At 39.0% G+C, this 13216-nt stretch overlaps 1 protein-coding gene across 1 annotated transcript; it reads right to left on the minus strand.

The window, feature by feature from the left end:
• Positions 1–1009: 1009 nt before the first annotated feature.
• nppcl2 (natriuretic peptide C-like 2) lies at positions 1010–12874 on the minus strand. The gene is made up of 3 exons (XM_051925323.1): positions 11508–12874; positions 8096–8430; positions 1010–1634 (listed from the first exon to the last, which is right to left on the minus strand). The coding sequence occupies exons 1-2, from the start codon at positions 11610–11612 to the stop codon at positions 8125–8127; spliced, it is 411 nt and encodes a 136-aa protein (XP_051781283.1). The 5' UTR covers positions 11613–12874; the 3' UTR covers positions 1010–1634; positions 8096–8124.
• Between the last annotated feature and the right edge of the window lie 342 nt (positions 12875–13216).

Consider the following 13216-nt stretch of genomic DNA (forward strand, 5'->3'; position numbering starts at 1 on the left):
TCTGTTGATTTGAGCTGCCTTGTCGAAATATGCTACACTTGCAAATATTCACATGTCTAAAAGTCAAAATGTCGAAATGAATCTAAGAATGTTATGGTATTACTCACCATCAGCCAATGATTTTATTTATAAGGTTACACAAACCAATTGTGTTTGGCTTACAATCACAATACTGGACAAAATAAGTGAGATTAAAATGGGAAAGGCATTGGATTGAAGCATTGGATATGTTTGCTCTTAAAGGCTTAAACAACAAATAATAATGTTAGTAGGGTCCATTTTAATTAACTGAATTTTATTTATTTATTTAAGTAACTTATTTAATGATTGAATAAATGTGTACTGCGTGTATGCAGAACAGCTTTGGCGCACATTTTGATAGGTCGCATGGTTCAACAGAACACCGGTATCTGCGGTGAGGTGACCAGGCACCACTTCGGTAAGCGAAGCATTTTTCATTTAACAGTATTTTTTTTTTATCAAAAAAAGAAAACAAAAAGAGTATGCATTGCTTACAAATCCAGTGTTTAATTATATACTGCCTGTCTATTTAAATACTATACTACTATTTAAAAACTTCAAAAGTTTCAGATTTTGCATAAAGCACATTACTGCACCGTGAGATTTCTGGGAATCAAAACAGTGCATGCGTATTTCGAACCTACATTATTCTGGATATTTGGTGTTTATTTTTCAGATTTTCATATATCATACTGTGTAAATTCAGATTTCGACATTTTGAGACATTTTGTCAATTTCTGGAAAGTACAATGTTTGTTAATCGTCTCACACAATGGTACCATGCGTGTTTAGTTAGAAGGGCTTCTCTAAACACCTGCCGAAGTGTTTAAAGGAGCACATGGGATAAGCGAAATGGTGGGACTTCATTTCACTTTCAATTTCAGAACTGCATAACTCAAAAAAAAATAAATACTGTATAATCTTAGATTTCTGATATGTCATCTTGAAATCTTTATCCCATCATGTACTCATTTTTTAAGAGGAGCTGAAATGAATTATGATGTCATGCAGTGTTGATGTTGACAGCTCTCCATACTGTGATGGCCTTTCTGCACACCCCGTGCTCCCCAGCTGGAGTGGGACATACCCAGAGCCTTGACCTCACTACTGCATAGCTAACTGCTTCTGCCACCCACCCAGATCCACACCTTTATTGTATACCTAAATATAAATGTTCAAATGAAACTACTATTATTGAGATAAAACACAAGAAGAACTGGCCAAAGTAAGTTCTGTGTTGACTGTCTTTAAATAAGTGCATCTTGTGAAAGTGACACAAGAAATTGGGTAATGTGTGCATTTTAACAGACTAAGGAAGTAATGGAGTAGAAACAATATACTGCAAAGCCAAAACAGCCACAAGCCTTACCCACCAAATACAAATACCCAAAAAAAGTACCAAAAAGAAAATGTCCTACAGAGTGATATACACAAAAAGTCATCAACCAGCTGTGTTTAAGAGCAGGAGGCAGGATGGCAGATCTACCTGAGGGAATGAAGACACAGCACAGGTAGGGTGAATGAGAGAAGGTATGGGATCAAATATTGTCACTAAAATTCAGGCTGTGGATCCAAATCAGTTCTGACTGGAAGCCTGTCGTCCATGTTGTAACCTGGAAACACAAAGGAGAAGGTAAATGAGTTAGAGAATTAGCCAGTTGCACTATATTCAGCATCCTATAGGCCTTCAGTCACAGTGGCATTATTACTTCATGATCTATCTATCTATCTATCTATCTATCTATCTATCTATCTATCTATCTATCTATCTATCTATCTATCTATCTATCTATCTATCTATCTATCTATCTATCTATCTATCTATCTATCTATCTATCTATCTATCTATCTATCTATCTATCTATCTATCTACAACGCATTCAGAAAGTATTCTGATCACTTTCACCTTCTGCACACACAAGGACTTAATTTATCCTTCCCTCAAATCTGACTAGTCTCCCTATCCATACCACTGAGAAGCACCCCATTTAGTAGCAGACTAAATGTTTGGGGCCCTGAAGCTTGAACTGTTTTTGGGGCCTCTTCACAACTATCAATGAGGTCTGGGTATCCACTGTTATCTTCTTAAATGGGGTTGTTCCACAATAAATCACCAGATTTTGTTTACAGTTGCTCTAATGGATTATCTCACATGATAAAGTCACTGGTGTAAATACAAATTCCCTATTCCTTATAGTTTTCGCACTATGGGGGAATGAAAATTAAAGTCACTTCTGGGGCCCATCCAAGATTAGTAGCCCTGAAGCTTAATCTTTATTAGTTTCATAGTAGATCCGTCCATGCCCCCATAGCATGATGCTGCCACCACTGTGTTTCTCTGTAGGGATAAAATTAAGCAGAGGATAAGCAGTGCATGGTCTTCACCAGACACAGTGCTTGGAGTTCTGTCAGACAAAAGAATCATCTTCCTCATACTCTTGGATTCTTTAAACACAGTTTGGCAAACTCCAAGCAGGAGTTAGCATCTCTAACATAAACACCTGATTGATGGAGTGCTGCTGACATGGCTGTCTTTCTGACAGGTTCTTCCTGGACGTATGGAACTCCATTAAAGTGACCATTGGGTACTTGATGTCCTCCCTGACCAAGACCCTTCTTGCCTGGTTACTCAGTTTGACCAACAGCCAACACTAAGAAGAGTAGTGGTGGTTCCAGACTTCTTCATTTTCACAATTCTTGAGGCCACTGTGCTACTGGGAATTCAAAGCTATGGAAATGTTTGCATGTCCTTGCCCTAATCTACACCTCAGCACCATTTGATCAAGGAGCTCTACAGAGAGTTCCTTGGACCTCATGGCTCTGTTTTTGAGCTGACATGGAGTGTCAAGTGCTGGACCTTACATACACAGGCATGTAATTTTCTAAATGACGTCCAGTCATTTTGATATGCCATGCCACAAGTGGACCAAAATCAAGTTGTAGACACATCTCATGAAGAACTAAAACAAACATGATGCTACTAACCACAATCTAGAGTGGCACAGCAAAGAGTCTGAATACTTATAGAAACCAGAGATATCAGTATTTTATTTTTAATAAATTTGCAAACGTTTCTGTAAACATTTGTTTACCTTGCATCTGCTTTGTTAAAGTCACTTCCTGGAATTCTCATTTGCTGCGGTTTTTTTAATCATAATGAATAAAGCTTTACTGCTCCCCCATAACTTAGTACAGAAGGAACTGTCCATAGGACATTAATGGATTGATGGAATCCTTATGCAGATGCATATAAAGATTTGTGTGTCTACTTTAAATGGTGGCTAGTAATTAGAGTGAATGTGCTTGAAGATGGCTCCCCTTCAAATGTGGGTTCTTGCGTTGCATGCTGTACTGCCAAAGATTGATTGCGGCCTTGTGACTCAGAATTAAATGAAATGAAGAATGAGCCTCTACATTAGAAACTCAATTCCTGATTGTGAATCTCTGAGAGTTTTTATTGGACACCATCAGCTGCTGGCACCCCATCATGTAGTTAGGAGCTAACCATGAAAACTATGGGTACTCAACACTACATTTGTTGCTCAGTTAGGGTTAGCTGATAATATTAGAAACTTTTATAAAGTCATGTATTATCACAAACAATATATTATTAACAACTAAAGAAGGGAGAATGATAGGGAAAATATAATGTTCAAGAACCTTGTTTCAAAAATAGCCATGCCAAGTATTAAACTTGATTGCTTTATCTAGTAAATACTTTATGTTGATGGAAAAGAGAAACACAAAGACTTTCTGAATGAGAAAACTCAAGCCCTAGCCTTTGTTCTTTCACAAAAAAAATGAAGCTGTCAATTTGTTTTAGTCCACTGACCAGCAATCCTGTTTGACCAGTGAGGGTCAAAAGCTCCTCAAATGCTCTTTTACCTAACAAAGTCCAGGTGGACCCATTTCCTTTATTCAAAGTTTAGGCCAAGCAGGACAAAGGCCACACTTAGTTGGTCAGTTTTCTATGCATTCCATAATGTTACAAATGTCACCAGAAGCAAATTTGGCCAATGCCTTTATCCAAAGCAAATTACAACATTTGAGATACAATCAGTTACATTTTGTTTCTTTTTCCCCAATTGAAGCACAGACAGGTGAAGTGACTTGCTATGGGTCATCAGGTGTCTGTGGTAGGATTTGAACCCACAATCGCAGGGTTTAAAGGTCACTGTGCCACACTGCCTGCCAGTTGATGTGCTGTAGATAGGCTTGTCCTGTGCCAGTGTTGCCAGACACTCTGTATTAAGCTTCTCCATTGTCTTCTGACTGTAACAAAGCTTCAATGGGTCAACAGGACAGATCTGGTTGCCACCAAGTAACCATGCAAGAGCAGGACTGACACATCAGACTGGTCCATTTGAGAGATCATTTCATATCTACCTCCCATACTGCTGTTGAAACTGTTGTGACAGGATAGGGAGAGACAGACCCCATGCTGCAAATAAGGTGACCTGTCAGGTGCCCTCTGCTCACAACCCCAACATGACCTGCCCCAGGCCTTACCCACAGCTGCTGTGGCCACAACTGTCCTAAAGAATGAAGACCAGCCTACCTTATCCCTACAGAGCACCTTTAGGATGTGCCCTATATCACAAAATCTGGAGACATGGCAGCACCTTAGTTAGGCTCTACTGAAAGAATGGGATAATGTCTGACAGCTGATTCAGAAATTATTGACTCCAGACCTGTTAACCATAGGGGGGTCTACAAAGGCCAGTCACAGGTGATACTGAGAGACTGCAAGGCCACATTGCTCATGTTCACAATTGCTATTGATTTCTTGTGGACATAGTTTGTTTCCTTATTAGAATCATTTGCTTATTGTTACTTTAGCAATGAAGGTTGTAAGTACAGTCTAATAGCACATGCTCTGATTTTGTTTTTCATCAATGTGTATCAAATAAATTTGTCAAGCTGCTTACTCTAATTCAGGGTAAAAAAGTGAGTCAGCAGCAAGTATAGAGAAGAAACCAGAAGTCCAGTCTATCTCAGGGCATCCTCTGCCATACAGAACTGATCAGGCTGCCAGTGAAGGTATTCTGCATGCAGGGCTGGCGTGTGAGGTGAAGTGATGAGGGGATCATCTCATCTGATACTTTGGTCAGGACAAGAATGTAAAAGGGTTTTTATTTTACTATTACACAATAATAATAAAATTAAGAATTAGTCTAAATCGTAAGAGTTACATACCTGTACACATTTAGAGCATACTTTATATACAGTCTTTAAAATTTGTAAGAAATATTTTCATATTAGAACTTTAAAACGATCTTTTGGCTATACAGTAATCCCTCCTCCATCGCGGGGGTTGCGTTCCAGAGCCACCCGCGAAATAAGAAAATCCGCGAAGTAGAAACCATATGTTTATATGGTTATTTTTATATTCTCATGCTTAGGTCACAGATTTGCGCAGAAACACAGGAGGTTGTAGAGAGACAGGAACGTTATTCAAACACTGCAAACAAACATTTGTCTCTTTTTCAAAAGTTTAAACTGTGCTCAATGACAAGACAGAGATGACAGTTCAGTCTCACAATTAAAAGAATGCAAACATATCTTCCTCTTCAAAGGAGCAAAAAAATCAATAGGGCTGTTTGGCTTGTAAGTATGCGAAGCACCGCGGCACAAAGCTGTTGAAGGCGGCAGCTCACACCCCCTCCGTCAGGAGCAGAGAGAGAAAGAGAGAGAGAGAGACAGATAAAAAAAATCAATACGTGCCCTTTGAGCTTTTAAGTATGCGAAGCACCGTGCAGCATAGTTAAAAGCTGCACACAGAATGTAGCAACGTGAAGATAATCTTTCAGCATTTTCAGACGAGCGTCCGTATCGTCTAGGTGTGCGAACAGCCCCCCTGCTCACACCCCCTACGTCAGGATCACAGATAGTCAGCGCAAGAGAGAGAGAAAGAAAAGTAAGTTGGGTAGCTTCTCAGCCATCTGCCAATAGCGTCCCTTGTATGAAATCAACTGGGCAAACCAACTGAGGAAGCATGTACCAGAAATTAAAAGACCCATTGTCCTCAGAAACCCGCGAAGCAGCGAGAAATCCGCGATATATATTTAAATATGCTTACATATAAAATCCGCGATGGAGTGAAGCCGCGAAAGGCGAAGCGCGATATAGCGAGGGATTACTGTAGTTCATAATGCTATGCGGCACTGCGAGCTTCTGAGCATCTAAACGATCCATGCACATTTTGAAGTAACAGATGTTGGTGTTCACATTCCTGATTTTTCACAAATTGTGCTGTGTATATATTGATTCTCACTTTACAAAATTTTTAAATCTGGAAAGGTTTTAAGAAGTCAGCCACAGGTATGATGTTTGTTTAGCGTCTCCTAAGCTTACTCTGCATGTGTTTAGTTCAAAACAGCAGGTGGGTTTTAGCACTCAGGATGGAGTTTGAACCTGCTGCAGGGAATGAGTGAAAGAGATGAGTTTCATTTCATGTTCAATTTCTCAGTCACAAAGTTCAACAGAAATATGAGTCAAACAGAAGAATTTATATATTTGTATTGTTGTTAATGCCTGTTTTGTGTGTTTTAATTCTAAGCTAATTATTTTCAACATTTCAAAATTTTTGTATTATTTTTCCTGTTGTTCTGATGTACTGAATCATGGGAGTATTATATTATGAACATCATATTACAATATGTATTGTATGTGGATTAAATATATCAACTTTTACCTCATAAGAATTTATTAGTAGAATGGGGAGGGTGTGGCAAAAATGTGCCTTGCCTCAGATGTCATTATTTAACGCACTGGCCCTGTCTGCATGCATTTGGAAGAAGACTGGAGTAAATAGGTAGGCTGGAAAGATGAATAGATGTTTATTAAAGCTACAGTAAAAGTTTGTACTAAAATTCACACATGAGTTGTCAGTAGGCTTTGCACACTAGGAGCCAAGTTACCCAAGCTATTCTCTAACATTTCAGTAATTATTTACTGCTCTGATGCTGATCTTTCTGATCATAAAATAGGTCTTTTACAATAGCAATTAATGAGAAGAATTCATAATTAGTTGCAGAATTACAGTATTTGAGGGTTCCTCTAGAGTGCTTCTTTCTCTTGCATGATTTGGCTCAAAAACTAAACAGCATATCATCATAACAGTTTCGAGTTTGGTATTTTTCCGTCAAGCCATTTTAGCTCTTGACCATCCTCAAGAAACTGTGACACACACATACAGACAGACAGACACACACCCATCATCAAGATATCGATGTTTTGGGTATCAGGAGAATGGAAATTTTTGATGCATCTAAAGTTTTCGCTCCTCCCTAATAAACAATAGGTTATGGTGGTGGAGACACAAAGCAAAAATGTATACAGTATACAAAACAGATAGACATAGAATGTGCCAGTTAACATAAATAAATATAGAAAGTGCTGTATTATTTGTCGATTTTCTAAACATACTCCTTTCAACCAACAGTTGTACGAAAATGGTTATAGATTTAGTGATCATGAACACACTTGCATACACATACATGACCCCCTTGGAGATAAGTGCCCTCACAAGTAGATATGAAATTGATGAGCTTTGGGGCCCTCACTTCTAAACACTTCATTGTTTTGTAACTTCAAATGCATAAATTTATCATTTTGCCCATCAATCTACACTCAACCACCTATAATGATAAAGTGAAAACATCCTTTCAGAAAGGTTTGTAAATCTATTAAAGATTAAAAACTGAAATCTCCCAATCATCTAAGTAATGAGATATCTAAAAATGGTCAGGACGTTCTGTTCAGATATCCAGTAAACAGAAATGCAGGCTTAGTTCCTCGCTTACATGAGGATAAACACAAATGTCAATAAAAGATTTAGTAAGCCTAAGACTTAAAAAGGATAATGGCAGTACAGGACAAGCTAATCACCTTAGCAAACAGTGGATGTTGACTATTTTTCCTATGCCAAAATGTAATTTTCCCCATTCATTCACTCTCTGATGAATGATCATTTGACCTCACTCTCAGCCAGTGTTTCTCTACGTCTGCCAGCTGTTTCAGCCAACCAGCCCTTCACTTCTGTGCCCTGAGAAGTTAATCCTGCAGGCCTTACCTCCCAAGAAGGGGTTTGTCACATCGCAACTAGCAGCCCAGGCCACTCATGGAGCTGATGCGGTCCAATTTCATCCCAAAGCAGCCACGACCCTGAGTCTTTTTCGTTCGCCCACGAAACATCTTCTGGCTGCTCATGAAGTCCTTGAAGAGGCGAAGCCATGCTCGGTTACCAGTCACGGCCTCTGTATCCATGGCGTCACGCATGCCCCTCTTTCTAGGGAGAAAGGACGAATGTCTGAGAGGAAGGCTTGCATCTTCGCCTGAAGAACCCTCCACGACCTCCATGTCTGCCAGCAAACCACCCAACTCCTTACCAAACAGGTCAATTAGGGTCTAAGTGGAAGATGAACAAATTAGTACAGGCTTTAGACCTGTGAGATGGGGTCAGACAGGCTGATTGGTCAGTAGTGATGTGCAGATGAGTGAATCTGTAGTGTTGTAAGTGGCCGGGACCTGAATCAGAATTTGTCAATGGCTCCATTAGTGGGGTTTGTTTGCAAGGGGGCTATTCTCTATGCTGAGTGGAAAATCCAAAAGATCTGCTCTGAACAATCTGGACTACGTGAAAGAGTAGTGGCCGAGTTTGAAGGTCTGTGTGATGCTGAGCCAATGACAAGACAGTGCTCTGTGGAGAGTGAATTGAGGATCCAGAGTGCCACATGACACTAATGAGTGACTGCAGAATGGGCCTAATGGGGACACTTGATTAATGGCTTTGGTACATGTCTGGCATTCTATGGAAATATGACTAATGCTTCTTTAAGTATGCCAGGCTTCTCAACAGAACCTCTGCTGAAAGCAGGGCCTTTTGTGTATGCTGCAATAAGAAGGAAGAAAACAGCCATGTCTGACCATAGAAATACACACATAACCACATCTGAAACAAAAGCAAAACAACTTTAGTCAGCATTCACAAGGTTCAAATTGCATGTGCTGCCCCAGCCAAACCTGACAACTAAAGAGGTCTTTCTGGTCCCTGGCTTGCCAAATAAACTTGTTTCAGGTGACATGCCCCTCTTGAAACTATGACCTTTATTAAAGGCTTTCCTGCTCAGCTGAAGACCTACACTAAGTTTTAAAGTCAGAAGTATGAAGAGCATCTCATTTATATAAGCAGAAAGTAATATGAGAGATGCTTTATAATTGTAGTTCAGGAGAAGTCCTTGGTTTACAGTTTAGAAACAAATTATGTTTTTTATTAGCTTAGTGATGCTGCATTACTTTGGAACACACCTTGCCAAATCCCAAATGAGTGGCGCAAATCGGACTTACAGTACTGTGTGACATTCAGGCTTCATAAGCGGCATTTGAGTTGCACAAATTACTTAACAGTCGGCAAAGGGCAGAGGAATGCAATGAGATGATTTAGCCGGCGTACTGAGGACGAATTTAGGCCAAAGGGCAGCAGCAGGCAGCTACAGCGAGATATCAAGGATGGGCTACCTGCTGGTGCTTCTCTTCTTTCTGTGGGTATTCATGAACGTTTTCCTGACTGAAATAACAAAAAATATGGCATGATCCTAATGTTGATATTATTGCCTTATAGTGCCTTTCAGATCTATCTATCTATCTATCTATCTATCTATCTATCTATCTATCTATCTATCTATCTATCTATCTATCTATCTATCTATCTATCTATCTATCTATCTATCTATCTATCTATCTATCTATCTATCTACTTGCACCTTTTTAATGTTTGTACATTTAGGGGTAGGCTTGCCAAGTTAGCTTTTTAAAGCAAGATAAACCCAGGACATCACAAATAATTAAAACAAATTGCAGAGGAATAATTAAACAGAAGTAGTAATAGTAATAGTTACAATAAAGATGGACAGCACCTGAAGCAGACTACTTTATTTTACATATGCACCACGCATAAACCACAAGTCAAACGGACATCGGATATTACAGTATATAAACGACAAAGTGCAACAATGTGAGCAGTCCTGTGACGGTGAGATATTCAGAATTTATCACGATGCAGCAACTTATTATTACAAAGCAGACGTCATTAAAAAATGTGTGAAAGAGGAGACAAGATGAAAGTAAGAGTTTCATTGTACTGGGTAAACATGACAATAAGATGGATTTGACTTGAAGAAAAAAATCGAGTGAGTGAGACTTTAGCGGCAAAGTGGACCCGTGGGACGCGCTAACGTTTGCCGCCAGCTTTGTAAATTCTTTACAGGGAAGCAACCCGTGTGCAAATGCTTAGTACTGAAGGCGCTATACATGCAGTTTAAAGAATTAGAATATGTAACGACGAACCACATGGACAATAAAGAAATCAGTGTTTAAATGTTTAACTAAGCTTCAAACTATGTTTGAAAGTAAACTTTGAATGTTCACCGACTGTTAGTCACTGCTCTTATTTCGTCATCTTAGTATTTATCTTTCTTTTATAGGGACAGTCACCCTCGCGCTAGGCGCTGTCCCTGCTATAGGCCAGATGACACGGACAGTTTCGTAAGCCAACAGTGCGTCTCATAAAGACACGCAACACTGGCCGGTGCTGAACTACATTTCAAAATCCGGGGACGTCCAAATTACAATCTGTGATCCGCAGTATATACACAGTTATATATTTACAGAAACACACAAACAGTGCACGTAATAGATTTCAGAGTTGAAAACACAGCGTTTCTATCATTAATGTGCTATTTTCTGATCATATTGTTCCTTTTAGAGTTGAACTGTGGCGAAGCTCATGCTGTGTTATACATGAATGGACAGAAGGTAAGAGAAAAATGCACTGGTATCTATCTATCTATCTATCTATCTATCTATCTATCTATCTATCTATCTATCTATCTATCTATCTATCTATCTATCTATCTATCTATCTATCTATCTATCTATCTATCTATCTATCTATCATATAGTGCCTTCTATGTAAAGCTTCTGTATATTTTTGCAGCTCATTCAGGCTGTATGTTAACAGATGTACATACTGGGATGCTGTTAGAATTCAGGGCCGGTCACATTTGCAGATTACATTCTTTGACATACAGCAGTTATCACTCCTTTCACCTCACCCCAGTTATTGAAAAGACCCCTTAAAGTCTAAACACTATTTTTAATCTTTGTTCATGCATTAATAATTTATTAGTCCAGTATTTTTATTTATCCCAGAGTATACTCAAATATATGTTAATATGCATTGAGTATCCACCTGCTTCATGTACTTCTTCACTCAGATGCTATATCCCACAGCATTTGACGCATTTGAAGCATTGTTCTTTTAGATGAATTACAGATGAATGTCGTCTCCAACCTAAACTTCACACTCTGCAGATCAAGTCATTTTTCCCTGACCATTAACTCTGTTTTCACTCTCCTTCCTCACTTCTTTCTCCTTCTCTTTATTTTCCTTAGACATAGATAAGACTTAACCAGGGCCGACTTACCTCATGTTGTCTGCGATGAGCCGCTGGCCTCCCTTGAATAAAAACAGCGAACATGGGCAGAACAATAATGATGAGTGATGAAGAAGGTGAGAACATGTTCATCATAGATGTCGTCAAAAGGAGTATAAAAACAAAAAAATCAAAAATTAGTTTCAAACAATCTGGCTTCTCTGCACTTGCGGGAGCGTTTTAATCTTTCCAGTTTATCGCTTTTTTTTCTGTCCTGTATGGATTCAGGACTGGTCAGATTCTGCTCATTTCCAGTTTTTCTGTGAAATTTAAAGGTTTCTGAATGTGATGTCAGTCATTCCTGCATGAATCCCCTTGGAAACCCCCCATCACCCTCCCACCCAAGTCATTTCTTTCTTGCTCTACTCTTTCTCTCGCTCTCTTTCTTTCTTTTAATGACTCCTTTCAGTCCTGCATTTAAGATTTACACACTCTGGTGCCATTCTTCTTGTAATGGAGCTGCTAATAAGTAAGCTGGAGTGCCCTCGTCTCGGACTGAGAAGTGCTGTGCAGAATACTTCTGTGATGAACTCTTATAAGCACCCCAGCCCAAGTGCCAGGCCACACATTTTGTATTTCATCTGCCAGCCCTACTAGGAAGTACCAGCCAAGGCCTTTGATAAAAACTACAAGCTGTGTGAAGAGGTGCTTGAAGCCAGAATGATGGGTTCTGCTCCAAAGTTTAACTGAGAGGACTGGGGTGCCTGCGTGTAAGTGTTTTGTAGGGGAGCACTGGCTAGTGGGCTCTGAGACTCTACAGAGAATGGCCGCAAGAGGCAGCCTGCATACCTTTAATGAGACTGGCGACGGCAGACATGCTTGAATTGCACCAAAGCTCAAATGATGGTACACCTAGATTGTATTAAACCTCCTGCTCTCACATGTTGACTGAAAGCAATAAAAAAATGAATTTAGTTTGACGGTTTAGCTTTATTACAGCTGAAACTGGTCATTCTTATCTGTTATTTCCTTATTACAGAAATAAAAATGAATTGTACAGTAAACTGGAACTTAAACTTGACTTGAACCCCAAGGTTTGTGAAGTAAACTGTCTGCTATTCCCTCAACAAACATGGTAGCTCCACCCACAAACACATTGCTCCGCCCCCTTTGTGTGATGCTGTTATTTTCTGAAACCAGGCCATGAGCAGATCCACAGTTATCTTTGCCGTTAGTATTATTTACTAAAAGACGGCATAAGATCTTAAAATAAAAGATGAGATCAGTTTTTCTCGATTGTATTCAAAAAGTTTAAATACCTGTGAATAATTATTGTAAGGAAACATAAAGCTCTCTTCTACCTGCCTCTGAAATCCAATGATAAGGATACTCTACCTACTCTCTTTAGCTGCCTTGATGATATTAATGAATGATGGCATCAAACTTTCATTCAACTAAACACATCAAAAATAAAGATCACACTTTTTGAACCTCCAATGTCCATTAATAGTATCTACAGCAACTAGCATGTCCACTAGAATCACATATGAGGTCTCACATTAGAAGCCTTGGTAATATTTTTGATTTGAAATATGATGAAAAGATAATGACTGTTATTAAAAGTAGATTTTTCCAGAGTAGGGTTATCACTAAGGTTAGATCATTTTTTAAATGTTTTAATGATTTTCAATTAGTTTCAATTAGTTCAATATGCTGCTGCTGAAGTTTTGACTAACATTAATAAAAGACATCACATTTCC

The sequence above is a fragment of the Erpetoichthys calabaricus genome, chromosome 3 (assembly GCF_900747795.2).
Source record: "Erpetoichthys calabaricus chromosome 3, fErpCal1.3, whole genome shotgun sequence".
Classification (NCBI taxonomy): domain Eukaryota; kingdom Metazoa; phylum Chordata; class Cladistia; order Polypteriformes; family Polypteridae; genus Erpetoichthys; species Erpetoichthys calabaricus.

What these genes read in the sequence shown, in the direction of transcription:
- nppcl2 (XM_051925323.1), bottom strand. Translation starts at nt 11,612, where the DNA reads ATGATGAACATGTTCTCACCTTCTTCATCACTCATCATTATTGTTCTG. An exon ending in CTCATCGCAGACAACATGAG is followed by an intron (nt 8,431 to 11,507) that starts GTAAGTCGGCCC and finishes TCTTCCACTTAG; the next exon opens with ACCCTAATTGACCTGTTTGG.